Genomic DNA, 27,591 nt, shown 5'->3' on the forward strand with positions numbered 1-27,591 from the left:
CCCCCCGCTTTTCACAGGAGAGGTACCAACTTGAACTTGTAACATTTACAAGTACATTTAGACTTTTGCCGAGATGGAGTAAGAAAGAATTCCTTTTAGCATATTGTGATGCCAACAGATAACAGCAACGTTTTCAGGTGCATACACACCCCCCATCAGGTGTGATCTCATTGACACCCCTATCAGATGTGCTCATTGCAGCCACCCCAGTTACTCATTTTTCTGACAAGGAAATAGACTAAATGACGTAACTGACGCTCACTACCAGTAAGTGATAAAGCTAGAGACTAAACTCTAGACTCAGATCCCCTTGGCTAGTTAGTGCCCCTGCAGTAGGCTCCGTTGCCTGCTTGTTCCCTCGTAAGGAGCAGGTCATTCTTTGTGACAGAGAGGACGTTTGCTAGGGTGTGGGTGGCCCAAGACAGTCTTGTCCATTCTCAGATTGCTCTGACTTTTCTTTTTTAAAGATTTATTTCTGCATACAGAACTGGGGGTACAGGCCAGAGGTGCAGGGGTGGTGAGAGGGTTCACTAGAGACAGTGGGGAGCAGAACAGGCCGGAGGGGAGCAGCGGGCGGGTCAGGAGAGGTCTGCCTTGCCATGTGGGTCACCTCCTGGGCAGGCGGGGATCAAACTCATGCTGAAGTGGCTTTAGCCTCTCAGGGCTATGCTTTAACCGCCCTGCCACCTGGGAGGGCCCTCTCTCTAGCTTCTTAATCTGTCTATTGTCCGCTTGTCTTGGATGACTTCCTCTGTGCTCAAACTTGCCCTCATACCGTGGAGTCTCAAATCTCTACCCAGTTTCTCCTAGCTTTGAACTGCTAAATCCAGACCCCTGTTGGTCAGTACCACTTGGATGCCCCACAGCTTTTCAAACTCATTATCTCTAAAAAGGCACCAGCTGCGTTTCTCCAGGAGCCTACTGCCCCAGATCAAATGGTTGAAATCACTATCCCATCAATTGTCCAAGTATAAACCTGGCTTGGTTCCTCCTCCTACCTCCTACAATTAATTGCCAAGTGCTGCCAAATTTCCACTTTATAAAGATCTCCCAAACCCACTCTCTGTGTCTGCTTTCTTTCCTAGACATTGTGGTTAACAACTTCCTGTTGACTCTAAGCCCAGCTTCTTCCATTTTTGCACCCAGCTACAAAGTGATCTTTCTGCAGTTCAAATATGATCTGTCCCTCAGTTAAATTCCTTCAAAGGTTTTTTTTTGTGGTTTTTGGTTTTTTTTTAGATTTATTTGTGCATACAGAACTGGGGTACAAGCCAGAGGTGTAGAAGCAGTGAGAGGATTCACCAGAGACAGAGTGGGGAGCAGAACAGGCAGATCAATGAAGTTCACTGCTAAAGGGAGCAGCGGGCGGGTCAGGAGAGGTCTGCCTCGCCATGTGGGTCACCTCCGGGGCGGGCAGGGATCGAACTCCTGCTGAAGTGGCTTTAGCTTCTTAGTGCTGTGCTTTAGCCCACTGCACCACCAGGGAGGGCCCACAGGTGGTGTTTTTTTTTTTTTTTTTTTTTTTTTTTTTTTTTTTTTTTTTTTTTGTCCCCTTCACCATGATAGTCCAAGACACTTAGCATTGACTCAGGATCCTTACTGACTATTCGTAACCTCCCCACCTTCTCTATTCTTTATCTCCAAACCATCGTTTCTCTAAAGTGTGGTGGGGTGCCTGCCCTTGTTAACCTGATAGTACCTCAGCCAGAACAACGCAGGGCCTTTGGATGGGTGATGCCCAGGGATCTGATTTTTGAACAAATCTACATTTTAACCCACTTTACACTAGAGCTTGAGAGTTCTGGTTCTAGATTCTATCCCATATTTACTCTTCGTTCATTACTGACTACTGCCTGTGTTCCCCCAAACACCCCTTGTTATGTCTTCGTGCACATGCTTCTCGTTAGCACCTGTGTAACTTCCTCTTCAGCATGAAGATGGCGCCTCCGGGAAGACTACTGACTGTGGCCACCTGACCACTGCTGCCTGTTAGGCCCACTTGCGCGTTCTCAGACACAACTTACCCCTTAAGCCTCCCCCCTGTGTCGCAGTCACAAAGTGTGTGCTGTACTGACGCTGTGGATTTACCATTTGCGCGCCCTGGAGATGGAGACAGCTTGTTCGTTCTTGCTTCACTCTCAGCTGTAGGTGTTTTTTGAAGGCCGGTCGAGTGAGTGAGGACTGTAAGGTCCCATGCAGAGGCATTCAGTTATCAATGGGCCTGTGGGTGCCTTCATGCACCAGATGGACGGTGTCCCAGAGATACCCAGGAAGGTGGCTTCCCTGGCACTGGCTTCATTGCTGCTGGTGATAGCGCTGTTTCTTACCTTGAGAGGAATTTTAGCCCAGAGCGGATTTAAAAAAAATCACTTCGAGACACTTGTTTAAGAATTATAAGGTGGACTTTATTCCAGCAGGACGAAGCCCCTGATGTGCTCATAGACTGCATAGGCATCTTGCAGCAGGAGGGAGCCTGGACTCACCTTCTGTTCCAACACAACAGTGGCGTTTTATAGCCAAGGAGCTGGGTGAAGCAGAGCAGTTTTATAGCCAAGGAGCTGGGTGGAGCAGAGCAGCGCAGCGCGGGGTCAGTGAGTGGAAATTTACTAAGAGGAGACATCTGGGGTGAGGGAGATGCTTGTTAAGACTTCAGTAGAATTCTTGACATCCAGGTGGTCAGGCACTGTGGGCCAGCGATTTTTGCCAAATTAAGCAGGACTCTTGTTCATACTGGTGCAGGTTCAGCCCAGCATCCTTTCCTTATGTTGAAGAGAAGACAAAAATCTATTCCAGTCTGCATCTGTGTGGGGTTGTGTGTTCTCCCCATGTCTGCGTGGATTTTCTGAGGGGTGCTGCTTTCCACCGCTGAAAGCCACATGAGATTCATCGGTGCCTGTCAGTCGTGTCCATTGCAAGGAGCGCGGGGGTGTGTGAAGTGCCTCTCAGTGGAGTGGGGTCCTGCCCAGGGTTGGTGCACTGAACAGGAACAAGAGGACTGGAAAATGCTTCATGCTAGAACTGGCTTTGAATTTTATTTAGAAGTTTGGTGATGTGATGAACATGCTGCAGTTTTGTCTCCAGTGCAGAGGAGAAGGAGGATCATCACGTTAGTGCTGTGAAGAAAACAGATTGAGAGGTTGTCGCTTTGGCTTTTTAGTGAAGCACTAATAGGCTTCCTTTGGGGGGTGAATATGATCATTAAAACAAATTGTTAATTTCATAGGTTCGTGGTATCACATCTATGATAGTTCTTTGTAATTTACAAGCCTTTGCTCAGGAAGTTGAATTTTTGCACAGCGACCAGCACTTCCTCTGGATAGTTTTCTTGGTGCGTTCTCTGCTTGAGAGGAAAGGAGCAGGGCTGGGAATAACAGAGGGCACAAGAATGGAGACAGTAATGGGGCGACGTGATTACTGGGGGATGACATTTTCCTTTTTCTGTCCCTGCTAGCCCATCAGATCAGGACAAGATGACTGTGTTCTTTAAGACACTAAGAAATCACTGGAAGAAAACTACAGCCGGGGTCTGCCTGCTGACGTGGGGAAGCCATTGGCTCTATGGGAAGCACTGGTAAGTACCTGGCAGCTCCCTCCCCCCACCCTGCTGTCAACACCATGCGTACTGCCCTGCCGAGGGTGGCAGAGGCCAAGTCCTGCCAGCTGTGCTGTCTCTGTAAACACTGTGGTGTAACAGAGTGTTGGGCCAAACCCAGAGGGGGCTTCTTGGAACCAAGAACTACAGCATCTGCAGAGATGCTGACATGTGCCTGTCAGTGGATGCAGAGCGGGGTAGTGAGACTGGGAGGTGCAGAGCTGGAGGCCCGGCCTAGAGGGTAAAGCCCCTACTCGGTTACTAGGGATTGGAGGATTTCATTCCCTAGATTCTTTTTTTTTTTTTTATTTGTGCATACGGAACTGGGGTACAGGCCAGTGGTGTGGGGGTGGTGAGAGGAGTCACCAGACACAGCGTGGGGAGCAGAACAGGCAGATCGATGAAGTACACTGCTGAGGGGAGCAGCGGGCGGGTCAAGAGAGGTCTGTTGCACCATGTGGCTCACCTCTGGGGTGGGGATCGAACTCGTGCTGAAGTGATTTTAGCTTCTCAGTGCTGTGCTTTGACCTGCTGCGCCACCAGAGAGGGCCCCATTCCCTAGATTCTCACAGCAGCCTCTTGACCTGTGACTTTGCTGGCCAACCTGCCTCTTCAGTTCACCGTGACCCAGATCACTCTCCCATTAGCCTAAGCTAATTTACATAAGACCTGTTTGAAAAAGGGATAGGTGGCATTGTGGTTTCTATTGACTTTCAGACGGGAGTGAGGAGCATGGTGGGACTCCTCTTCTGGTTTCACGTGGTAGGGAGATTTCAGTGAGCGGTTTTTTATAAAAATTGCACCATTTACTAAGAGCCACTCAGATTGCAATCTGTGGGTGTTATGGCTACAGCTAAAGTGCGCTCTGAATCCAGGTGTCTTAGATGACAGAACAGGCGTCAGGTGTTTGGGATCGCCGCCCTGGGAAGGGTGCCCCTGAGGCCTTCGTAAGCAGCTCACCAGTGTCGGTCACTGTGCCACATGGCGTCTCGTGTCTGCAGTAGTAGGACGATGGGACATTTCCTTTTTCCTAAGTACTCTCAATTCTCAGCACTTGAACTCTATTAGCTGCTGGGTTCACAAAAGACCCAAAAAGCTTAAAATTTGTAAAGGACAGGAATTATTTGAACAAGTGGAATGCAAAGCAGCTGGTGCTTGGCTTTTCCTCCCTGAGCTACACACGTTTGAGTCTGTGAGGAAAGTGGCGCCTCCTGCTCCCTGCGGGGAAGCGCTTCTGTCCTGGAGCAGGGCCAGCCCAGGCCAGCTGCCCTGCAGAGACCACCCACCTCCCAGCCGCCACTGTCTGTTGCGGGGTGACGATTTGAGGGGAATAACTCTACCGTACAGAATGTCTGTGGAGGTACCACAATGAATTCTTGCCAGTGTAGTCTCGAGGCTTCAGAAAAAAGCCCATGGGTCTCCAGCACATCTGGAGGCTGCCTTCAGAACAGGACCTCAGCCAGCTCCAGCCAGAACGCCCCCGCTGTGCAGCGAGCTCACGTTACTGCCTCCACATCCGAGGGTGCTTGCTTGCTCGACATGTCAACCCCCATCGTCCCGCAGTTCTTTTCCTCAAACTTTTCTCCTGCTTGCTCTGGTAATATGGAGCCTTTATTTTTTTAATTGCTAAAGACATATCGCACATTTACCACCTTAACCGTTTTTAACAATGCAGGCGGGCGTGTTCAGTATATTCACCTTGTGTGCAGCAGATCTCCAGAACTTGCACATCTTGCCAGGCCGGAGCTCTTTACCCTCCAACAGCTTATCTCCTCCCCGGCCCTCCCCGGCCCTGCCAGTCCCATCCCACTGCTTTATGGCCCCGACTGCAGACCCCGCACAGCAGTGGAATCGTGCTGAGGCGTGCTGTCTGCAGCGCGTCCTCCGGGCGCCCCGCGGGTTTCCTTCTTTTCAAGGCTGTCATGTTCCCTATGTCTTTATGCCGCCTTTTTAAAACCCTTTCCTCCCATCCCTTGGCTATGGTGAATAACGCTGATGAACTTGGGTGTGCGATTATGTCTTCGAGATCCCTTGCCTGGAGTGTGCTCCCAGTCGTGGGCTGCTGGATCGGATAGCGCCACCCGTTTTGGAGGAATCTCCGTAGTGTTTCTTAGCAGCTGTACCAATGAGCAGTGATTGGGGGTGGGGGGCACCCTCTCCACATGCTCACCAGTGCTTCTTGTTTCCTGATGCTTTATGGCCAACCACATTCACGTTTTTCTAACCGCAGAGCCCTCGTGGAGTTTATCCACGTCCACTAGATTTTTGGCCTGTTTGACAGTTTCTGAATGGTCTGTTGAGTGAACGTCCAGCGTGAGTGTCTTTGTTCTGACGTGTTTACCACCCAGATCCTTCCAGACGCCCTGCATCTTGTTGCCAGTGACGCACTTTGTCCTTTGCTGTGGTTACAGCCCTCCATGGCTTGAATGTGCGTCTTGGCAGTGGAGTGTTGATGGACGTCTAGGCGCTTCCCTGTGCTGGCTATAGTGAAGAGCGCTGCTGGGGACAGTGCTAACCGTGGGTTTGTGTCGATGGGTTCATGGTATTTGGCCTTGGGCCAAGAGTGGGATTTCTGGGTCAGACTGCTTCCATTTTCAGTTTTTCAAGGTAGATCCACATTGCTTTCCAGACTGGGAGCACCAGCGTGCTACGGGGCTCCTCCTTCACCACACCCTCCGCAGCACTAGTTGGGGTCTTCAGTGTGCCGTTCTCTGGGCGGGACATGGTCTCCCACTGCGGGCCTGAAGCAGCACCTCTTCCTGGAAGGGACAGTGGGCGTTTTCCATGCGCCGTGGACTTTCCCAATGGCCTTTCTGGGGAATTGTCTCTTCATAACCGTCATCCACTTACTAATTAGGTTGCTTGTTTTTTTTTTATTATTGAATTGCATGAATTTGTCTTAGCTACCAATTTCTTACCAGTTATATTGTGTACATATTTTCTCCCATCCAGCTGTTTAATTGTTTTCTCTATGGAAACTTTTGAGGCAGCCACACTTGTTTTATACTTTTGTTTGCCTTGCTTAGGGGTTGAGTCACCAAAAAGTGTTATTTATTGTTGATGTTACGAAAAATGTTGCCAGTGTTTTCTTCCATATATTTTATTGTTGCAGGTCGTATACCTAAGTCTCTAGTTCGTCTGGACTTTACTTTTGTGTTTGGGCTTCATTGTTTTATGTGTGGCTTTTTCCCCGGCACAGTTTATCAAAGAAACGGTCCTTTTCCCACTTAGACCTAGCTGCATTAGTATAGAGTAGGTGGCGGTCTGCATGAGGACTTATTTCTGGGGTTTGATTTTGTCCCATCAGTCCATGCGGCTGTTTTTGTGCCAATACCATACTGTTTTCAGTACTGTTCCCATAGAGGGAGTTTGAGTCCAGTAATGTCATACCTCCATTTCCCTCCCTTTTTATTAGGGTTGCTTTCATAAATCGAGGTCCTTGGTGGCTATCTATAAATTTCAATATTTTGTCTTTGAAAAAAAGTATTTTGGGATTGCATTCATAGAACATGTTAGGCAGGACAGCCATGTGGCTTTAGCTTCTTAGTGCTGTGCTTTAACCTGCTGTGCCACCAGGGAGGGCCCTCTAATAAATTTTTAGTGGAATCTGTAGGATTTTCCGTATATAACATATCATCTGTGAATAGCAATAGTGTAACTACTTTTCTAAATTAGATTCCCTTTATTTCCTCCCCCCCCCCCCCCATTGGTCTGGCCACAGCCTCTGAACACTAAGTTAAAGCAGAGTGGTGATACTGGACGTCCTTGTCTTGTTTTTATTGTAATGGTTTCTCACCATCAAGTATTAGCTGTGGATTTCTGACACAGGGCCTTTATCCTATTGAGGTAGCCTCCTTCAGTTCCCATCTTGTTTAGAGTATTATTAATGGGTGCTGAATCTTACCAAATTCTTTCTCTGCATCTGTTGATGCTGTGATTTTTATTTTTATTGTTGATGTAATGTAGTACATTGAGTTAGGTATATTTAACTATCCTTACATCCCTGGGATAAATCCTGGTATATAATAGTATTATTATCCTTTAACCCTTGTGGTATACTGTTGAATTTGATTTGCTAGTTATTTTTGTTGATTCTTCAATTGTCTGTTTTTAAAACAATCAGAGAAAGATAGACATTTCTCTTTAGTGATTGGATAAAGTTCATTTGTAAAGCTGTTCTACTTTTTTGGGGGGCAATTTAATTTCCATGCTTGTAACCAGTTTGTTCAGTTCATCTGGGTTAGTCTCGGCAGACTGTACTGATTTAGAAACTTAACTATTTCTTCAAGGTTATTAAATTTTACTGGCATATAGTTGTTCATAGTAATCTCACATGATGCTTTGTATTTCTGTGCTCTCTGTGGTGATTTCCCCTCTTACATTTGTGAGTTTATTCATGTTTTTTTTTGTTCCCCTAGCTAGAGGCTTGTTTTATATACTTTAAGAGCCAGCTTAGTTTCTTTAATTTTTTTTTTTTCCTTTTGCACTGTCTTGGATCTGTTTGCTGCCACCCTTAATTTCCTTCCTTCTAACTTTGTTTCTCTTTTTCAAGTTGCTACAGGTGTAGTATCAGATTGTTGCTTTGGAATTTTGTTCCAGTTAGCTAAAGGGCTCTTCACTTTGTCATTTAAAAAAAGTTTTTCCCTCTGCATTGTTCTGAGTGTTCTCCAACATTGTGTTTTCAAGTTCATTAATTCTCTCTGTTGCTTCTGTTGTTGACTTTTGAGGTTCTAGATTATATTTTTCATTCAACTTGGTGAATTTTCTGTTTTAATTATAGTTGCCACGTATTTTCTTTCTCTTGATTCTGTTGCTGTTTTATATGCTCAGTTGTATGTGTGTATTTTTGTTTTTTAGTTCCATAAGCTTTGTTAGCTCTGTTTCCTTGAATTCCTCTTTGGTTGTGTCCTCAGTCATGCTGAAGTAGGACTACTACTCAGGGAGTTTTTTTGCTCCAGCATTTGTGATACACCTCTCAGTCTCGTCATTTTTAATGAAAATGCCCTCAGACTGTGGTCTTTGCACCCATGAAGTAATCAGAGGACTGGTACCAGCAAGGGTAGTAGCGAGCCAGCAGACACCCTGAAGCAGTGGTGCACTGAAGCATCCCCTCTGGTAAGCTTGGGGTTCAGACTTCTGTGCTGTGGCACCAGAGTGTGGTGGAGGCCCACAGTGAGTCCTCAGCCCAGCCCTGTGGCATTAGTCTGCTACGGTCTCACCTCAGCTTCCCCTCCGGGCTGTATTTAAACATTAGATGCAATGCTGGGCAGGGATTGGTGGCAGTTACGGGGCTACGGGGTGGGAGTTACTCTCTTTCAGCACCTTATTCTGGGTGTCTGCACCTATTGGCAGGTGCTTGAGCTCCAGTTTGTTCAAATGCTCCTCCCTTATTTTGGTTTTAGCCCAGGGGAGGCGTGGCAGGCGCTTGGAATCTCCTGACCTAGCTTCAAGCAGCGCGTGAGGAGACACAGGTGCTCGGGTGGTCTCCCTACCAGCTCAGGCTCTAACTGCGCTATATCAAGGGCCTCCGGTTCGAGCCATAACTCTCACTCTGCACCCGACCGGGCGGCACACCCCCTCCTCCAGTGACACCTCAGGGGTCCCTAACGCTGCACCTCAGCAGCTGTAGGGGGCCATGCCCAGCCGCTGGCTTTCCCCCTTTCCTCTGTGGATTGTGCTGCCCTGATTTCTTACAGTCCACTTACCGTTTTCCTGCCTTTCAGTTGTACCTTTGCTGCTCCCTGGGCTGCGGACATCTGTTTTTGCCAGTGGTTTTGGGTTTTGTTTTACCGCAGTCTCGTGAGTGGAGGTGGTGAGCCTGGAGCCTTCACTCTAAGCATCTTGAGAACAGCTCCCTGAGACAGTTTTTTCTTTTGCTTCTGACTCCTAAATACCCATTTTCCTCCTTTTTCACTGATCTTTCTCATCTATTACTTCTCCCCTCTCCTCAGGCACTAGAGAAGTCTCTCTAGGCCTCTGCCCTAACCCTCTGTTCACTTCGTCCTCGGCCTGTGTGATCTCTTCTGCACATAATGGCTTCAGCTTCCAGCTAGAGGTAGACAAATCCTGGTGTTTCTATGAAGATGTCTTTGTGTTCCAGAACTACATATGCATCCAGCTGCTCACTTAACGTGTCTACATGGATGCTTGACAAGTGCCTCAAACTCAAACTCAGCAGATTAAAAACTAAAATTCAAAGCTTTAGTGCCACATGCATTTCTTCTCAGTGACTGCTATCAGTCTCCAGCCTTCTAATTTCCCAATAAAAATCTGCACACCGTCCTCCATTCATCCTTTACCTCATTACCCCATTTAGGCTGTACAGTCGAGGTATGTTGCTTCCCCAATACAGCAGTTACTTAATTTCTTTTGTCCTCTCTGTGGCTACCTTTATCCATCGTCTCTGGCGTGGATTCTCAGCAACTGGTTTCCCTGCATCTACTTGTGCCTGTTTCTGATCTGTTTTGCACACCATTACCAGAATGATCTTTGAAGAATGTAGACCGCTGCTATTAGACTCAAGTCCGAAATGCGTATTAGCTGTAATGTCCTGGCCCCAGATGGTGCTGGCTTCCACACTGTGCACCTCAGCAGGTGGGTCCTCCGGCCTCCCAAGCCTCCCAGACCCCCCTTTGTCTCAGGCCTCCTTGGGGGACCTCTGCATTGTTCATTTCTGGAATGTGCCCATTCTCCTCTTCCCAGCCGCCTGCCATGGCTGCAGGTCTCTGATGTTACTTCTTCACTGTTCCACCATCTAGGCTAAGCAGTCTTCTAGCTTTTCTCAGAACTATTATGACTCCTTTGTAACGCTCTTTACTATCTTTAAAAAAAAAAATTTATTTATGCATACAAGAACAGGGATACAGGCCAGAGATGCATCGGGTGAGAGGACTCACCAGAGACAGAGAGGGGAGCAGAACAGGCAGATCGACGAAGTGCACTGCTGAGGGGAGCAGCGGGCGGGTCAGGAGAGGTCTGCCTCGCCATGTGGGTCACCTCCCTGGCTGAACTCATGCTCCTGTGGCTGCTGCTAGCTGCATAGTGCTGTACTTTAACCTGTTGTGCCACCAGGGAGGGCCCTCATTAATATTTTAATCTTTTGTTCTGTTTTTTTTCTTCTCATGACTGTAAACTCTGTGCTGTTCCCAAGGCCCTGCACACCAAAGGTACTTGACACATTTATTTAGGGGGAGAGCGAGCCAGAGAGTAAGGGTTCTCAGGACGAAAGCCCAACCCTCTCCACCCTCTCCACGGTTCCTTCTAAATCTGCAAAGGCAGGTTGCTGACTCCTCCTGGAGAAAACCATAGTCACATCACTCAGCTTCCTGTGAGTTTACTTTGGCATGTTAATGAATTTGCTCAGTTTGTTGTTGTACCTTTAGATGGCCATACTCCTGCTTTGCAGAGATCACTTCAGGCGATTGTCTCTAAATGCCAGTTGGGGCCATCTGTCTAGGAGTGAGGTCCCCTTCCTCCTGCCGGGCGCTCCCACCCTGTCAGTGCCCTGCTGCCTCCCCTGTCACTGTCCTTCCTCTGCTGCCCCAGTCTCATCCTTCCTGCTTCTCTCCCTGCTCTCTGAGCCTGCTATCCTCAAACTAAGTCCTCTCTCAATGGTGTGCCCCCTTTACAGGTTCCCCCTGCTTCTGACAGCAGAGCTCACCTGCCAGCTCTGCCCCACTGCAGGTGAGCTGGGAGGTGTCGTTTCTGCCTGTCCTTTGGTTGAGCCTGCTCTTGAGCGGCATTCGTAGCCTCTTCCTTGTTATGTCAGTGGCTGCATTTCAGTCTCATTTGATTTTTCTTCCTGTTTTGCTTACTGATAAAGAATGTTCTGTCACTAAACTGTCGGTGTCCCCTGGTTCTGTTCCCATTCTGCACCTCCTTATGGTAATCCTGACCGCACTAGTGTGTTTCAGGTGTGATACACAGAACCTGGAGTCGGTCGCCTTGTCCCGCCACGTCTTCCTGTCATGTCTTCCCCATCCTGTGGACACTGTCCGTGGCTTGGGGCCCCAGTGCTGAGAATTTGAGCCTGTCGCTCTGCCACTAACAGCCCAGGTGATGCTTCAGCAGCTTGCGGACAGAGGGCGGCTCCTGACCCGGCATCAGCAGTGAGCGCCGTGGGTCCTCCACTTCATCTCCCTCCGCAGCCCACCCACCTCCGTGTGCCTGCGCCTTGGGAGAAGTTCTGCGCTCTCTCCACTTTGCATGTGATGTTCCCTCCCCCTGAAGGACTTACTCTTCGTCACCTGTGGCCTCACATTATCAGAACAGCCCCGTGAGGAGGTGCTATTTGCCCAAATCATAGAAGTGAAGGCTTGAGAAGTCAGAGCTTGCCCTAAGTCACCCTGCAGCTTACCTGTTGGTGGAGCTGGAGGTACTTGTGGGCCACTGCTCATGAGCCAGACCCCAGGTGCTGCTTTGCTGGGGACAGCCGTGAGGACCAGTGTCGCTTCAGAGTGCACGTGGCACTGTGTTGACTAGGACATTACCTTCCGAGAGCCTTTCCTACACCTTTGCTAGAGCCGTGCTGGCGGGGTAGTCCTGTTGTGTTTCTAACCGCTGCGGTGATGTAAAGCTCCTCTGGTAAACAGACAGCGCGTTTATTGGCGTTTTGTAGTTGGGGTGACGGCTGAGTGCAGCGGCCAGGCACCAAGCCGCTCGCCTCAGGGCCCCCTTCTTCCCGCGCTTTGTTCTCTGTATATACTTTGGCTCCATTTCTGATTTGCTGCCCCTCTGACTCAGTATCTTTGCACATTGCGGTTCTTCCATTTGTCCTCTCTTTTAGCCTGTTTGTAGATGAGCGTATTTTTGTAAGTGCTATGAACGTTTTCAAACATCAGCGAAGTTGGAAGAATATGACAGTAGACACCTGCCTGCCACCTGAGCTTCAGCTTACTCTGTTGGGTGATCACACATCTGTCCATCTGTCCCTCTCCCTTGTAATCTTCCTTTCTGATGCATTTCAAGTTGACTAGTAGACATCAGTCTTCCTCCACCTAATGCTAAACGTGTCCATTAGTAGAGAGTAACACATCCTTGCGGGTGTGTTTGTTGTCGCTTTGTTACAACATTTACAGTGAAATAGCAACTCTGCCCTGGACAGTCGCTGCGCTGTGTCGGTGTGCAGCTGTGAGCTCAGACTCGTGGCGGGGAGACCGTGCCGCTCCGGCGCTGGCTCCCTGCCATAGCCAGGCCCTGCCGCACTCCCTGACGGAAACACGGCACTGTTTTTTCCCCCACCAGACCTGTCTTCCCCCACCATTCATTTTCAGTTCTAGACCTTTCTATAAATGGAATCCTGTAATAGTCTTTCTTTTTTGGTAAGTGTCAGGCTAGTGAACATGATATTTTTGTCATTTAAAAAAAGTAATGTGTTTTATGATAAATACTTGATTTTTTTCCTTTTGAAAGGAAAATAGTACCTCTTATATAGATTTCATAGAACAATAACAATTTGCTGTACTTCAGTTTTTTCAAGGTATTGACAGTGACCATGGCTTAATGGTGTACCTATAGCTTGCAATATTTTTGTAGTAACACTTTGGGAAAAATTGTGTATGTTAATTGACTTTTCTCACTGTCCTTTTTTAATTGTTCCTTTGTCTTTTGACAGATACTTAGTTGTAGGTTTTTCTCCATTGGGAACTCCTCTCCCTTCTTCCCTCCTTCCCCGAAGTTTCAGGGGAAAGTCCCGCAGCCTTTCCCCTCAGCACCGGTCCCCACAGCACGTCGCGGTGGTTGGCAGGAGCAGCAGGGTCTGCTCTCAGGACTTGGTAAAAGCAGTGGAAGAGGCAGACGTGACCCCATTTGCCGAAAGTAAAGTGGATTTAAGTACTGCCCATTCCTCCTTAGCTGCTTCCCAAGCCCTCGGGTTCCCTGGGGAAGGTGGTGTTCCAGGTTGTGCAGTTCATCATGCCAGCAGTTACCTGCAGTAGTCTCTTGCTCAGTGCTGCCCTTGTAGTAGCAAAGAATCTGCTAATAAAAAGCCGCATAAAAAGGGGAGCTGGGTAGTTTGAAAGCTGCCCCTGGAGTCAGGCAGAAGTGCTGCGTCTAGCCGCATGACCTTGGCTCCGAGCTGCAGGGTCCTCTGTAAAGGGGAAGCAGTAGTGCCTCACTGAGTCACTCAGAGCCCAGGGCGATGGCTGCGAAACCCTCGCAGGGAAGACTCCTGCCGAGAGATGATCTCAGTGAATGCTAATTGTGAGCCAAGGAACATAATACTCAGTACTCCGGGAATTAAAACAACACTCTGCTGGGAACTGGGCGACCGGTGATTCCAGAGGCCACCAGGGGAAGGAGGAGCGGCCCTGCCAGGCGGTTATTTCACCTTCTGTGTGTAACAAGTCCGTTTGGAACATTTAGTGCCAGGGTTGACAGCATGCCCATGAAGGAGGTGGGCGCAGCAGGGAGAGCCAGCCGGCCGTGTCCTTTTGTCACTGGGGCCTCACGCCTGCCGGGCCTGGGCCGCTCTCCCTCCCGATCTGGCCAGCGAACTTGGCGCATCTGAGCTTGCCCTCGCCGCTCAGCCACGCGGTGGGCTCTGCAGCGCTTCCTTCGGGCTCCTGCTTCTGGGTGCGCTCTGCTGGGTGCTCCTGCCGCCACTCTGCGCCTGCCTTGGCCTGGGACTCAGACCTGCCTCCGCTTCTGTGGCGCAGCTAGCCTCTTGCCTTAACCGAACCCTGGTAGCTTAGAAATTTTAAAATCTTGTGAACATGACGCATCCTGCAACACTAAACTTGCACAGCCACTGTGACAGTGCAGTGATGGTCTTGGGCCTTGCTTTGCTCTGAACACACAGTCATGAAGTCTGATGCGCGCACTTAGGCTTTGCAGTAGTGCGAGCCCACCTTTCAAGTTCTGTGATCAAATACAGCGGCTTGGAAGAGGTAAAATAAATGACCCCGAGTAAGCCTGAGCGGCGCGTTTGCCGCCGCTCAGTTGTATCGCGGACTCAGTGATGATGGCGGCGGGTGCTCGGTGCTTGCCCTGTCCCGACGCGGCTGCAGCGCTTCTTCATTAACTCATTTTACCGTCCTAATAACTTTGCGACGTGGTTAATATTTTCAGATGAATGGCCCTGCGCAGAGGGAGAAACTGAGGGACAGCAGGATTAAGTTAATGTGCCCAGGGCCACACGGCTAGTGAGCAGAGCCACGGCTCCGTGCCAGGCAGCCCTCACCCTCACCCCGCGAGGGGCTCCTGCGTCTCGGGCAGCAGGCACGTGTGAGCCGCAGAAGGAGGCGGTCTTCTTCAATGCCACTGAGTGTTACACTTCATTCCACCTCCATGATTGCAGACCTGACAGACAGGGCAGGCGGGTAAACAAGGCCAGTAAAGCAGAATGTCTCCCGCACTTGCCCCTCATTTATCCAGAAGCACTACTCTGGCATTTTCACAACATAGGGGTTGACGTAATGCATTGATTTGGGCTAACAGCTGGCAGCAGCAAGTCTTTCCAATTTAGGGTCTTCCTTTCTAACCCAGGGCCTGAACTCCTGCATCACACTGAGCTGGAGCTCTGAAATGGTGCCATGTTCTTGGCTAACCCAGCCCATCAGCCATCTTAGCCATCAAGTCCTTGTGGAAAACATAACTGCGTTCTCAGGCTTTCGCTGAAACTCGTGCTGGGGACCCTTTGCAGATCATTAGCTCAAGAGAAAAGGGGTGTCCTCATCGATTATTTCCATGAATGGTGAGCCCCACACAGTGTGCCTGGTGTCCTCTGCAGAAGAACTCACGAGGTCAAGTCACCCCAACATGCGATCATAACTTACATGTAAGGTACATGCAGAACCGATTCAGGTACCCATTACAGCCATAATCTCCAGTGGTTCAGGTTTCACATATTGAGTTCCTGCAGGATGCCAGGGTATCTGAGAAATCGTCTCAAAGCACAGTGGTATAAAAGATGGACCAAGGGAGAGGCAGACTTGAGGTGGAAACAGAACTCCGCCCTTCTAAACTCGTCACATCACTGGCTCTTCAGTCTTAATAGGCAAAGCCCAGAGTCTTCTGTTTCCTTGTGTCTAGAAGTCAGTTTTGAAGGTGACAGTCAAGGTGAAGAAGAGCTTTCAGGCTCTTTGCCATGTTCCATGAACTCCAGTCCTTTCATGGAGACCTTCTCTATCGTTCATGTAGGTGCCTTCCCCCTTTGCTGCTCACGGTCGGGGCAGCCTAAGCAAGGTTGTCTTGTGCCATAAGCCCCACATGGTGTAAAATCAGCGTTACTGTGTTCAAATCTGGGCTTTCCAGTCAGCTGGGTCTCGTTCTGTGCCTTCTCTTGTCGCCAGCTAGTTGTGTAACAATGTGCAAGTCCAAGCTTTAGTTCAGCTACTATCCATATGCTACCTTACAACATCATTGTGACTCAAAGGCAGCGATCACTGCACCTGAAGTATTCAAGGAGACGGCAGCTGCGTCACGGGGGTGTCTGAGTGCGCTGCGTTAGGCCGTGTGTGTCGTGCGAAGTACTCGTTAGGGATGCCAAAGGAAGTCCCACATTTATTATGGAAGATTGAAATACATCAGAGTTTGAGTAGTGCAGTGAATCCTCATGTGCCATCACACAGCTTCAGCAAATGCCAACATTGTAGTCATTTCCTTTCATCTCCTTTTTTCCTTGACTTTTTAAATAAATCCCCGATATTATACCACATTTTTATGTAAGTACCTCAAATGCCATTTTCATGAGTCTACCAAAATCTTTTGTCATCTAACATCCAGTCTGTTTATTACTCTTCTCAAATTGTTATGGTTTGTTCAAGTCAACATCAGACAGTCGTGCACATCTTTGGTGTTTGTCTCGGAAGCCCTCATAAACTACCGTGTGTACGTGCATTGAAAGCAGGCAGGTCTGCATTTGCCCTGTAGGGTTTTCACACTGGATTTGACACATGACTTGCTTGTAGTGTTCAGCGCTGTTTAGAGCTGTAGTACTGGAGCATGAGGCAAGAGCAAACACCCATAGTACCAAGTCCGGTCTTTATTTAAAACTATGACAATGAGCTTACAGGTTTTGCATTCATTTTGAGTTTTTTAAATACATTAACATATCTGCTGCTGAGTTTTTGGCACCTGAGCAAATGCCGCACTCCTTCATTCCAGACTGTGAGTTGTGCATTTGTTTAGCCACCCTGAGAGCAACCCTGGCGGTCAGTCCAGATTCACAAGCTTTGCTCTCTGGAAGCTGGCTAGAAATGCAGGTGTTCGGGCCACTTCCACACCTTCTCAGTCAGGCTCTACATTCTAACCACATCCCCAGCGGGTCGGTTGCACACTCAAGTTTGAGGAGCACCGCTCTGGGGCCATAGTTCAGCTTGGCTTAGTGTTTGGCAGAAAGCTTCGTAGGCACGCTGTGGAATTCTTACAGTATCATGTCAGAAAACACACGGTGTCCAGCTGCCCCACTGTGGGGGATGTAAAGATTGATGCGTGAGTTTGCAGCGATCTGCATGCAGATGTGGGGCTATGACCATGTGAGTAATACCTGAGTGTGGACAGGTGGACTGCAGGCTGGCTTGCTGTCACTACTTACTGGTCCTGTGACCTTCACCAGGTTACTTCCCGAACCTCTGCCTCAGTTTCCTGAGGAAGGTAGGGCATGATGAGCTCTGTTTAGCAGGTTTGTGGTGGGAGTCAATGAGGTGGCACATAGCGGTATGGGGAGCCAGGTTACCCCTCCACGAAGCTAGCTGTTCGACCAGATGGCTGGCTGGGGGTTTGGCTCAAGGAGATGCAAGCAGAAGTCTTTGTGGCTGCAAGACTAGGATAGTTGGTGACAGAGAAAGAGGAAAGTCACCAGGGAGGATTGGTTTGAGGAGGTATTATTTTCCCTTTTAGGGAATGTTGAGTTTGCGAACCTGACAGGATGTCCAAGGAGAAATGTGCTAGATTCCAGGGTAGATTATACATGAGCCACACTTGGCTAGACCTGAGCCTTTTGGCACAGACTATGGCTTCAGTGACGTCTTGCACTTTGTTTTTCAGCAGCTCTGGGGTTTCCGACAGAGCAGATGCTTTGCTTTGACTTGGGCTCGTGAGTGTCTGACTCTGCAGCCAGTGGGCTGGGGCCTGCTTCGGTCAGCTGGGCCGTAGAGTTGGGTGTTTGTTTAGCTTTTTAGTCATGTCAAATTTCACACCTCTCTCTCCCTCCCTCCTTCCTTCCCTCCTTCCCCCTTTCCCTGCACAAACGAATGCTGAAATTTGGGATATTAATAGGTACTATTTAAAGAAGCTCATTTGTGAGCAATTAAATAACATGCCTGTCAGCCCAGATTTGATAGGGAATAAGGGAACTTTTTTTTTTTTTTAAGTGCAGTGAGGTTTAATTATGCTCCTTTTACTTTACACTCACTTTGTCAGATTATTTAGAAAACAGATTTCTTCCTTTTTAAAGTCTGTATTTTTGTTTCCTATTGTTTATTAGCAGTGGAGCAGGGGACTGAGCTGGGAGGGCAGAAGGTATAAACAAGTTATACTTCGCTGACTTTACATCATTTTATAAGGGTGTTTAGATCAGTGCTGTTAGCTGCTCTAAGAAATGCAGAAAGAATGTTGATGGCTGATGCGTAAAATGACTCTCCAGATGATGACTGACATCTGAAGTAGCTCATGTCACAGAGCAGCGCACATGCTGACAATACAGGCCACTGGCTTATAGGTCCATTCTGTCGTCCACTCTGCCCTGTGTCCTGGAGCCCAGGTAAACACACACTGTTCAGAGACCAGCCTGTTGGGTAGGAGGGTGACAGACTGCTTACGCTTTTCTCTCAAGTAGCTGTCCCATCTCTCCGACCTTCCATTGCATCTTTTCCTGCGTGTGTAGGACATGTGCCTTGCACAGACTGACCCAATTTATATGGGGTTATGATCATCTACGCAAATGTGTTAACGGTCCACAGGGCAAAAAGTACTATTGTTTTGGTCGCCTGGTAAAGCTACTGTTACATAGCGAGAGAGAAGTGTATGCAGAGTGTTGGAATGGGGGCAGTGGGTGGAAATGGATAAGTGGAAAAATGCAGGGATGGAAGAAGGAAAGTAGTAAAGAATGCCAGTCAGACCCTTGTAAGAATTCACTGCGTGCAGACCTCACCGCAGAATGGTGGGTGCTGGCAGCCAGGCGGGACGTCACGACACTGTGTGGCCGGGGCTGGGCGTCCCTGAGGGTGAAACTACTTTCCAGCTCCTAGGAGCGGGAGAGGCGAGAGGAAGGTGCACGTTCCCCTGCTTCAGTTTTTCTTGGTCAGTAATGAGGGCGTAAGCTGCAGAAGCCATCTCCCTGCTTGCGGAAAGCTCACAGAACAGACCAAAGTGATAAGCTCAGTTGTGTAAGAGGACCCTTCAAGGAATGCCATTTTTCATTCAGTCACTTCTTACCCTGAATGGAGTCAGAGCAGGGCACAAGTTAGATGGAGAGAACCTGAGAAGTTAGGAGCTGGCAGTTTTCACCTGGCAGTGCTCGGTGGCAGCCGGTGAGTACATAGACCGAAGTGGCCAGGAAATAAGATTGGAAGAAGGTGGTTTGGGCCGTCTGTATCTGAGGGGAAGAGACGTACCAACCGGGGCTCCATGCCCTCGTTCTGCAGGGGCGGCCTTCCCCCGAGGGCAGAGTGAGTCGGGCTCGACTGGCCAGGAAGTGTTCTGGGGAGGTCTTGGTGTGCTTTTTCTACTCCAGCTTGCAGGAAAGAAAAGTCTGTCACCATTGTGATAAATCGTAAACTGAGGGGACACGTACGTGGGGGCCTTTGCCTGTGGGTATGGCTGAGGGGGCAGAGCTGTAGAGACATCTGGAAGTGTAGAAGGGGTACAGGCAGACTTCTGGGGTGCTGCGCTGGGAATCGGGTCTTGGGTTCTCGGGTGAGTCAGGAACTTCTGTCTACTGGTGGGCAGATCCCCTCCTGGGCATTTTCTCAAAGTGGTTGTAGAAGCTCAAAACTAGGGCACTGCTCTGCTCAGCTTAACTGAGTGTACCAGAATCTCCCAGGGCCTCACACAGGTCGGAACTGGGTGCACACTTTGCCCAAATGAGAACACGGCTCAGTGACCTTTGATACCAAAGGGCTATCAGCATATCAGGGGGCTCGGGGGACTGAGGGCTACTGGAAAGATTGAACTGGATCATTTCTGAAGACTCTACAAACTAAGAATTCAGGTGTTCACGAGATGGAACTTGAGCTTGGACATCTTTGGTCAAGACATTTTATTTGCCTGACTCCAGTAGGGCTTTTATACCGGGACAGAGACACTCATGAAGAAACTGAAAACAGGGCTGTAGACCTGAGACTTGCTGTGAATAGACAGGAGACCCAGGGTCACAGAGAGGGTGACTTGGTGGTCTGGGTATGTCCGCATCTGGTGTGTGGATGGGGCGGAGCGCCTTGCTGTGTGGGCCTGCTGGGCGGGCCGGCCTGGCTGCGACAGCAGCTGGCCACCTCTGAGCCGCCTCAGGCCACGCTGCGGCGCCTTCCCTGGTGGCTCGTTGCAGTGCTGAGCTGCTCCTTTTGCTTCCCTGGACCCCTTCCGCCTCCTTTTTTTAGCAAGTGTTTTGCTTTGAGAAAATGCTCTAGGCTTATGTGAGCGTTAAAATGTTGATCCTCGCGTTGTTAAGTAGACCACCAGTTACAGAAATCCACACAGTGGCACCACTTGCCACGTTTGATATATTTCCTACCAGTCTAGCCGGAAGCAGCGCCACATGCCAGGCGCTGGCCTTTACCTTTGGTGGGCTTTGTTCAGTCGTTTTTGTTTTGCTAGACTTCACTGCCCAACAGGGATGATGGGATTTTAATGCCAGAGATGGCTTGTGACCTCTTATTTTCTCTTCTTTGTGCCTCTAAGGGGCATGGAAGGAGAGACAGCCACCACTTAATACGTGGCTGTCAACAGGGTTCCTTCCTGCCTCTCTGCTTTCATGACATTCAGGATCGTCTTTGTCTCATTGTGCTCAGATCGGTAAGCAGATAGGAATTCCTCAGTGGTGAGTAGCACACTTCGGGAAAGCCTGGTGAATGAGCCATACTTTGCCTAAAGGAAGACCAGACCCGAATGCCCTAAATCTTTAAAATCACGAATGTTTTCATTGTTTGTTCATTTCCAGTCTGTCATGCTACCTGTTTTCTCCTATCTGACGAATGTTCTTCATTTGAACACAATTATTTCTTTTTCTTTCTTTTAAGATTTATTTATTTATGCATACAGAACTGGGGTGTAGGGGTGGTGAGAGGATTCACCAGAGACAGAGTGTGGAGCAAAACAGGCTGGCTGATGAAGTACACTGCTGAGGGGAGCAGCGAGCGAGCGAGCGGGCGGGCAGGCCGGGTGGGCCGGCCAGGCGAGGTCTGCCGCACCATGTGGGTCACCTCCGGGTGGGGATCAAACTCCTCTGAAGTGGCTTTAGCTTCTTAGTGCTGTGCTTTAACTCGCTGCGCCACCAGGGAGGGCCCAAACAAACATTATTTCTTAGCAGACTCCACTGCCTCCTGCTTGGCTCAGTCTTTCTGTTGGGCAGAGATGGCCAACATTTCCCACTGATGGACAGAGGCTCACAGCCCTGCTGGTTTGGGTGGGAGTAGGGGGTGGGGCAGAGTCTGAGGCGGGGAGAGGACGTGTCGCTGGAGAAGGCTCTCCCGCTCTGCACGGGAACGTCATTTCTCCCGTTCATCTTCACCGTCGCTCCCTTCCCATGCTGCACGGCCCTGGGTGGGTACTGCCACTGGCGACATGATGATTAATTATTTTAGGAAGTGTGTGTAAGCCGGAGCCACTCTTATAAACACCTGAGCTGGAAATCTGTTTTGTGTAAAGCAAAAACTGTTTGCATTCGCCAAGGGCAAAGCTCTGGTGGAAGCTGCGGGTACTGTTTGCCTGTCGACCACAGTGGGAGACAACTTTGGGGGGAAATAGGACGGATCAATGAGATTTTTCTCTCCATGTAAAGTTGCTATTGAAATAACACCTCATCTTACTTTGCAGTCCTAGAATAATAAATCAGACATCTGTGGCTCGGCAGATTGAGCGCACCCACCTCATGGCGGTGGGCATGTCCGTGCTCTCTTGCAGCTGCGGGCAGGGTGACATCAGCAGGCGCTCTCATTTTCTAGCCCCACTTCTGATTTCTTGCTGTCAGAGAATCTACATTCAGGGCTGAGCAGATCTTCAGGGACCCTTTTTGACTTGGCTACATTTTGTATCACCTCTTAAATTGTGTTCATCTTCAGTTTTCTCAGGAGACTGCACGATGCAGTGGAAATAACGTGGATTTTTATGTGCAGCTTATTTATTTTGGCCACAGGGTTTTTGGTTCACGTTCAGTTCTTGACTCAGTCGCAATCTGAAAGTTCTCTGACTGGAGCAGGTCAGGTACTCCTGGCGTACCGAAGGGAAGCCCTCTTCGCCTCTGTAGAGGGTGCAGTCCCGTAGTAGCCGCACCCCCTTTGGATCTGCTTCGTCTAGGGACGTTCCCGTGACAGTTGGGGGGCCAGCCGCTCCCGGGCTGCCCTGCAGTGGCAGGCGGGTTAGTGGGCTGAGCCTGACAGTGGAGACCCCCGTGGGCCAGCGGCGTGAGACTCATCTCCCGGCAGTGTGGCTGGAGTCCAGCTTGTGAGAGACTGGTGTGTCAGTGTTTATGCAACACTGTTCTAAGGTTTCAGTGGGCGACATGGGCAGCTTTGGACAGCGGTTTCTTGCTAAGCCAACTGCCCTCGGAACCCAGTGGGATGTCCTCCAGCCTGGCCGTGGAAGAAAACTCACTGGGCAGTCTGTCATTGTAACAGTGACAAAAAGCAAAAGGTTGTTAATTTTAATTTTTGTAATTCACCTTTAAGTATTAAAATTAGATTTGAATTACTGTAAAAAGATAAAAGTCAAGGTCTTTTCAAGTTTCTGAAAAAAGATCTAGAAAAGGGTTTTTCCTGGTGGCGCAGCGGGTTAAAGCAGAGCACTATGAAGCTATCTACAGCCACTGCAGCACGAGTTCAATCCCTGGCCAGAGAGCTGACCCACAGGGCGCAGCAGACCTCTCCTGTCTCCCCGCTGCTCCCCTCAGCAGTGTGTTTCAGTCAGTCTGCCTGTTCTGCTCCCCACTCTGTCTCTGTTGAATCCTCTCACTCCTCCCTCCCCACCTCTGGCCTGTACCCCAGTTCTTGTATGCATAAATAAATCAACAACAAGAAGATGTAGAAAATAATTTATGTGAAACAACCCTATCACCTTTCCATCCCTGTAAGTTGTTTATTGCTTATCCTTTTTGGTTACTGGGTTTTTTTTTCTCTTTTTAACATTTTAAAAGGACTGGTTTATTAGGGAAAGGAGAAAGTAAAGAAAGGCACAGCCATAGACCCAGGCAGGCAGGAGAGCTGCTTTTGTGCACTAGTTTTTAGCTGTTGTTATCTGGATTATTACCTTAGTGCAGGTAATAGGCAGTAGAATTGACTCTTCTAAGGAGAAGGCACTGGAACCCCGAGGGAGTTGGCCATGTGAATATCTCTGACTGAGTCCGTGGCATTAAACACATCGTGGACATTTTTGTTAAGTAGATGAACATACTCTGATTTTTTTTTTTTTTTTGCTAGCCAAAATTTTACCTAATGTCCAAATTGTCCGTTTCTTATATAAGTGCCTCACAATCATATAAAAAATAAGAGATTTAGGTAAAAGCAGAAGTAGTAGTAAAAGAGGCAACTAAACATGAAATTTGTTTCTGCCAAATAAGGTTGTCAGAGTATTTTCTGTTTGATAAGAAAAACAGATTCAAATTCATTTTCTTTTGTTACCCTAACAAGTAGCAACAAACTTAGTGATTTAACACAACACGGGTTGTTATTTCACAGTTTTGTGGGGTGTAAGTCCATTAAAGATGTCAACAAGGGTGCGCTTTCTCTGGAAGCTCTTATGGGGCATTTTCCTGCCTCTGGCTTCTAGATGGTACCCACTTTCCTTGACCTATGTACCCCCTTCCGTCTTCAAAGTCAGCAAAGTTGTATCTTTTTACTTTATTAAAATAACTTTGGCTCATAAGGTTGCAGGTTCCAGGTGTACAGACGTCAGTATCTGTATTGATCTTGTGGTAGACGCAGTGTCTTTGTGTTCGTCACCTAAAGCCGAGTTTCTGTCCATCACGCACAGTTTGACCCGTTTTACCCACCTCAGCCCCTCCTCCGGCCATTCTCACGCCGTCGCTTCTGCCGTTGGACAAGTTTCTTTGCTTTTAAAGACACTGTGGTTGGACTGGACCCACTTGCATAATGCAGAACAATCCTCTCCTGTCAGGATCCTACACTGAGTCACATCTGTAAATGCCTGTTGCCAAGTAAAGTCAAAATTCTGAGGTCCTGAGCACGTTAGAATGTGGCCCTCTTGGAGACGGAAGAGGGCTTAACGCCTCCTATCGCCACATGGAAATGCCCAAACAGTTTCAGTCTTGTGTTCTTCACACATGCCCATGCTTTGTTACAGGTCTTTAAGAAACTTTCACTTGGGTATTTTATAGGAAAGAGTTGCTCATAGTTTTAATTTTTTTTAATTTTATTTTTGTTTGGATTTTAACCTACTTAGTACAACTAATGTTCATTCTCTTTGTTTTCTTTGATAGCGATAACCTCCTAAGGAGAGCAGCCTGCCAGGAAGCTCAGGTAATGCCATTTAATGTGATAAAATTAAAACCTGCGTTATCTCCATCATGCAGGGAGCTCCAGATGTTCCGGGGACTGGCACTGCCTGGCGTTGGTGCAGTTTGCTGAAATATTTTCTTCCACTATCAGGAGCTGAATCAGGCTGAGAGGCCAACTCTGAATAGAACTGGGAGAAGTTAACCATCTGCTGAGGAGCAATTTAAATGCCCACCCCTTTAGACTCGGTTACGTCTGGATCAGTCTAGGACCATGTACTGGACTGGCTGGAGCTCTGGGAATTTGTTGGTGTCTGCACTTGTCCTTGAAGATCTGGCTAAACCTCGGGTCTTGCCTGATCCGAATAACCCCCAAAGATATCAGTTCAGAACAGGTGTTTCCTCTCAAAGTCAAATCTTCTTAAAACTGTTGACTCATATTTTCAAAGCCCTGATCTCCAGCACAGCTTGCTTATTCCATGTGTTTTGTTCTCCTGGCTCCATGATGTTGGACTTAAATATTAAAATACCTGACTGTATTAGTTACAACTGAATTGCAAGTCCTTTCAAGCTTAAGGACGCCTGTTGGCTCTTAATCCCCGGTTACATATTTCTGGGACAAATCCCAGGAGAACTCGCACAGCCACTGCCCAGGTGAGGCCAAATCATCGGCCACCTTCACACATCTCCAGACGATGTCATGGATTCACTGGGAATAGCCCATAATTCGCTGGGGACCAAGATACTTTGCAGTCTGCTCTGTCGTGTTCTGTCTCTCCTCAGAACTTTCCAGGGTGATCTCCAACTCAGAAAGGAGGATGCTCTTAGACCCGTCTCGGGGCGGCAGGGATTCCTCTCCAGCGTCGTGGAACTGACTGTCCGGGTCTGACTCCCCCAGGCCTGGGCGTCCCCCGCGTCGGTGCCCCAGGATTCCTGCTCTCCGTCTGGCTGCGCCAAGGCGGTTATTCCAGGTCTAGTTACTCCATACTGGGGACTTTCCAGGCTGCTCCCCAGGCGCCGGGGCGGCAGGAGTTGAGGACTGAGTGTTCTGTGGACACCAGGCATTGGGTCTCGCTGTTGCTCTGTGGCCAGTTGCTTTTCCGCCACCTCTTGCGTTTCGTCCTCTGGTTCTGCAGTCAGTTCTTAACCTGCTTGTAACTGAGACTCAGGGTGTTGGAAAATTCTTCTTTCTCGGGAGGCTGAGGTACTTTTGTCCTTAATCTGTCGCTGCGTGCTCAGCTGTGTGTCTGAAAGAACACAGTTCTGCTCTTCTGTCCGTCCGCTGGGGGCTGATCTTCATTCCTGGCGTGCTGTCTCTCCGCTGTGGAGTTAGTGCTGCCTTGGGGCTGCCGGGAGTCCGCTGCCCCGAGGCGGAGGGCCTTTGCAAGCAGGCATTGTTTTCCACAGAGCCCAGATTCCCAGGCGTCAGAATCCCTGAAACTGGCTGCTGTGGGGACAAACTGGACTGACTTTCATGTTGTTGAGTGGAGGGACAGGGGAAAAGCGCTGCACGCCGGAAAGGCCCAGGCATGAGTGTGTAGATAGACGCGTTTAGAGAAAGGAAGATCTGTGGATGTGAAAGTACCCTGAGAAAGCGTGGGGTGGGGGTGACGAGGTGAGTCACCTCCACAGTAACAATTGCTAACCAGCCTAATCTTGCAAAAGGCTTTTTGGTTTTCTTTGTTTGTGTAAAGATAGGGAGATTTATTGGTAATGCAAGGGGAAAGCGATTATAGTCTGAAAACCAAAGATAAGTGAATTAGACTCCCTCCTGACCATCTGTATTACATGTTTATAATACACCTGCTCATACCTTATAAAGAAAAAAAGTTACTAACCTGTAGTAGTTGAGGCTTTAGTTCCAACCCAGAATTCCCTCGTAGGCATGAAACAGTGGTACACTTAATCGTTAGGGTATTTTGTCAATACAAAATCAGGAAGGAAAATTACTGGCTTTTTCTCAGAGTAAATGCCCTATCTGTGTGAGTTCTTTTTGAGTGCAAGAATTATGTGATCACCAGCTGAATAAAGAAGACATTTACTTGAAGCTTTTCTGTTCTCTCTCCTAGGTGTTTGGCAATCAGCTCATTCCTCCCAATGCCCAAGTGAAGAAGGCAACCGTCTTCCTCAACCCTGCGGCTTGCAAAGGGTAACTGCGCCTGTGCTCACGTTCTCTCGGGGCAGCCACAGGCTGTCCGGCAGCCTGCTGGGATGTGTGGGGTGGAAGAACATGGTGCAGTGAGTTGGGTGACGTGAAAGTAACAGTAAGGCAGAACTTACTGACTGACTGAAGACCAGTGAAGGTTAGTGAGAGTGCCTAACCGGTCTCACCCACAGTAGCCCCTTGGGCCTCTCCTGTGCCAGGATGTGAATTGTTGGGTGGTCCCTGTGACCAGACAGTTGGAGATAGCCCAGAGTGGGGTGGGTGTGGGAGTCGGAAACACCCTCTCCGAGGGCGGGACCCTGCAGTCAGCAGAGGGGGAGCGGACACTCCTTCCAGCTCAGCAAAGGCCCATGGGGGCAGAGGCCTAGAAACCAGAGGGACTCTGTGTCCCTCCTGTGCCAGGGGCCAGTCGGGAAGCAAGCCCGGCTGGCCTGGAAGGGTGCTGTGAAGCAAGGTGTGGGGAACACGTGGGAACCTGGTTGATGAACTCTTCTTAATGTGCTGAGAGTGCTGCGCAGGGGTGGGCTGCCGAGAGGGGCAGGCGGTGCTGCAGGGCGAGCGTGTGTGGGCACTCCACTCCACTCCGCTCACTTTTACTGGAAACTTGAAAGTTCTCTACAAAGTTAAGAGGAAAAAATGCCACAGGCAAAAATGTTTTCTCCCTATAATGTTAGCTGTAGCCCTTACTCATTTGCAAGGGCAAATGAAAAAGCCTTTCTATCTTTTAGAAGAAATCATTCAAAATTTAAAATTGTTTTTTAAAAGAGTACGAAGTTGAGGGGCTTATTTTCCCTGGTGGCCAGAACCTTTCTTTTTGTTTTTTTCCAACCATGAGAAAATTAATGAAAAATAAATTAAGTGACAAATAATAGAATAAATAGTAAATTAATAAGCATGTATTAGATTGGACTTTGTAACATCTAAATCAGAGACAATAAGTTACCAGCGGAGCACCAGCAGCGGAGACCAGCTGCTGCGCCGTGCGGTCAGTACTGAAGTAAGGGCCGCCCGAGCTCCCCAGTGGCTGGGGGCAGTGAGAGTGGCTTCGCAGAGAGGGCACTCGCCACTCCTATTTCTTTTTAACTTGGCAGCTTCAGATACAGCAGGTCCTCGGTAACCCTAAATACCACCGTTTCCCTATAATGTCAAGGGGGGGAGAAAAGAATCCAGCTGAAGTCGAATAAAATGACAGCATTGAGGGACCCGGTTTCATCTTAGGTTGCTTTGCATAAA

The 27,591-nt window shown here is 48.8% G+C and overlaps 1 protein-coding gene across 3 annotated transcripts in view; it reads left to right on the forward strand.

Annotated features, from left to right (window-relative positions):
- Positions 1-27,591, forward strand: part of AGK (acylglycerol kinase) — a 63,625-nt gene that overhangs the window by 629 nt on the left and 35,405 nt on the right. For 2 of the 3 annotated variants that reach the window (XM_012720848.1, XM_012720850.1), the window contains exons 2-4: positions 3,452-3,571; positions 24,180-24,219; positions 26,264-26,343. In XM_012720848.1, coding sequence (XP_012576302.1) covers positions 3,471-3,571; positions 24,180-24,219; positions 26,264-26,343 — 221 coding nt within the window. In that variant the 5' untranslated portion in view covers positions 3,452-3,470. Of the gene's footprint in view, positions 1-3,309; positions 3,329-3,451; positions 3,572-24,179; positions 24,220-26,263; positions 26,344-27,591 lie in introns of those variants that run through there. The other variant, XM_012720849.1, reaches the window with a different exon arrangement.

Source organism: Condylura cristata, unplaced genomic scaffold (assembly GCF_000260355.1).
Source record: "Condylura cristata isolate star-nosed mole 26May11 unplaced genomic scaffold, ConCri1.0 scaffold00005, whole genome shotgun sequence".
NCBI classification, from domain to species: domain Eukaryota; kingdom Metazoa; phylum Chordata; class Mammalia; order Eulipotyphla; family Talpidae; genus Condylura; species Condylura cristata.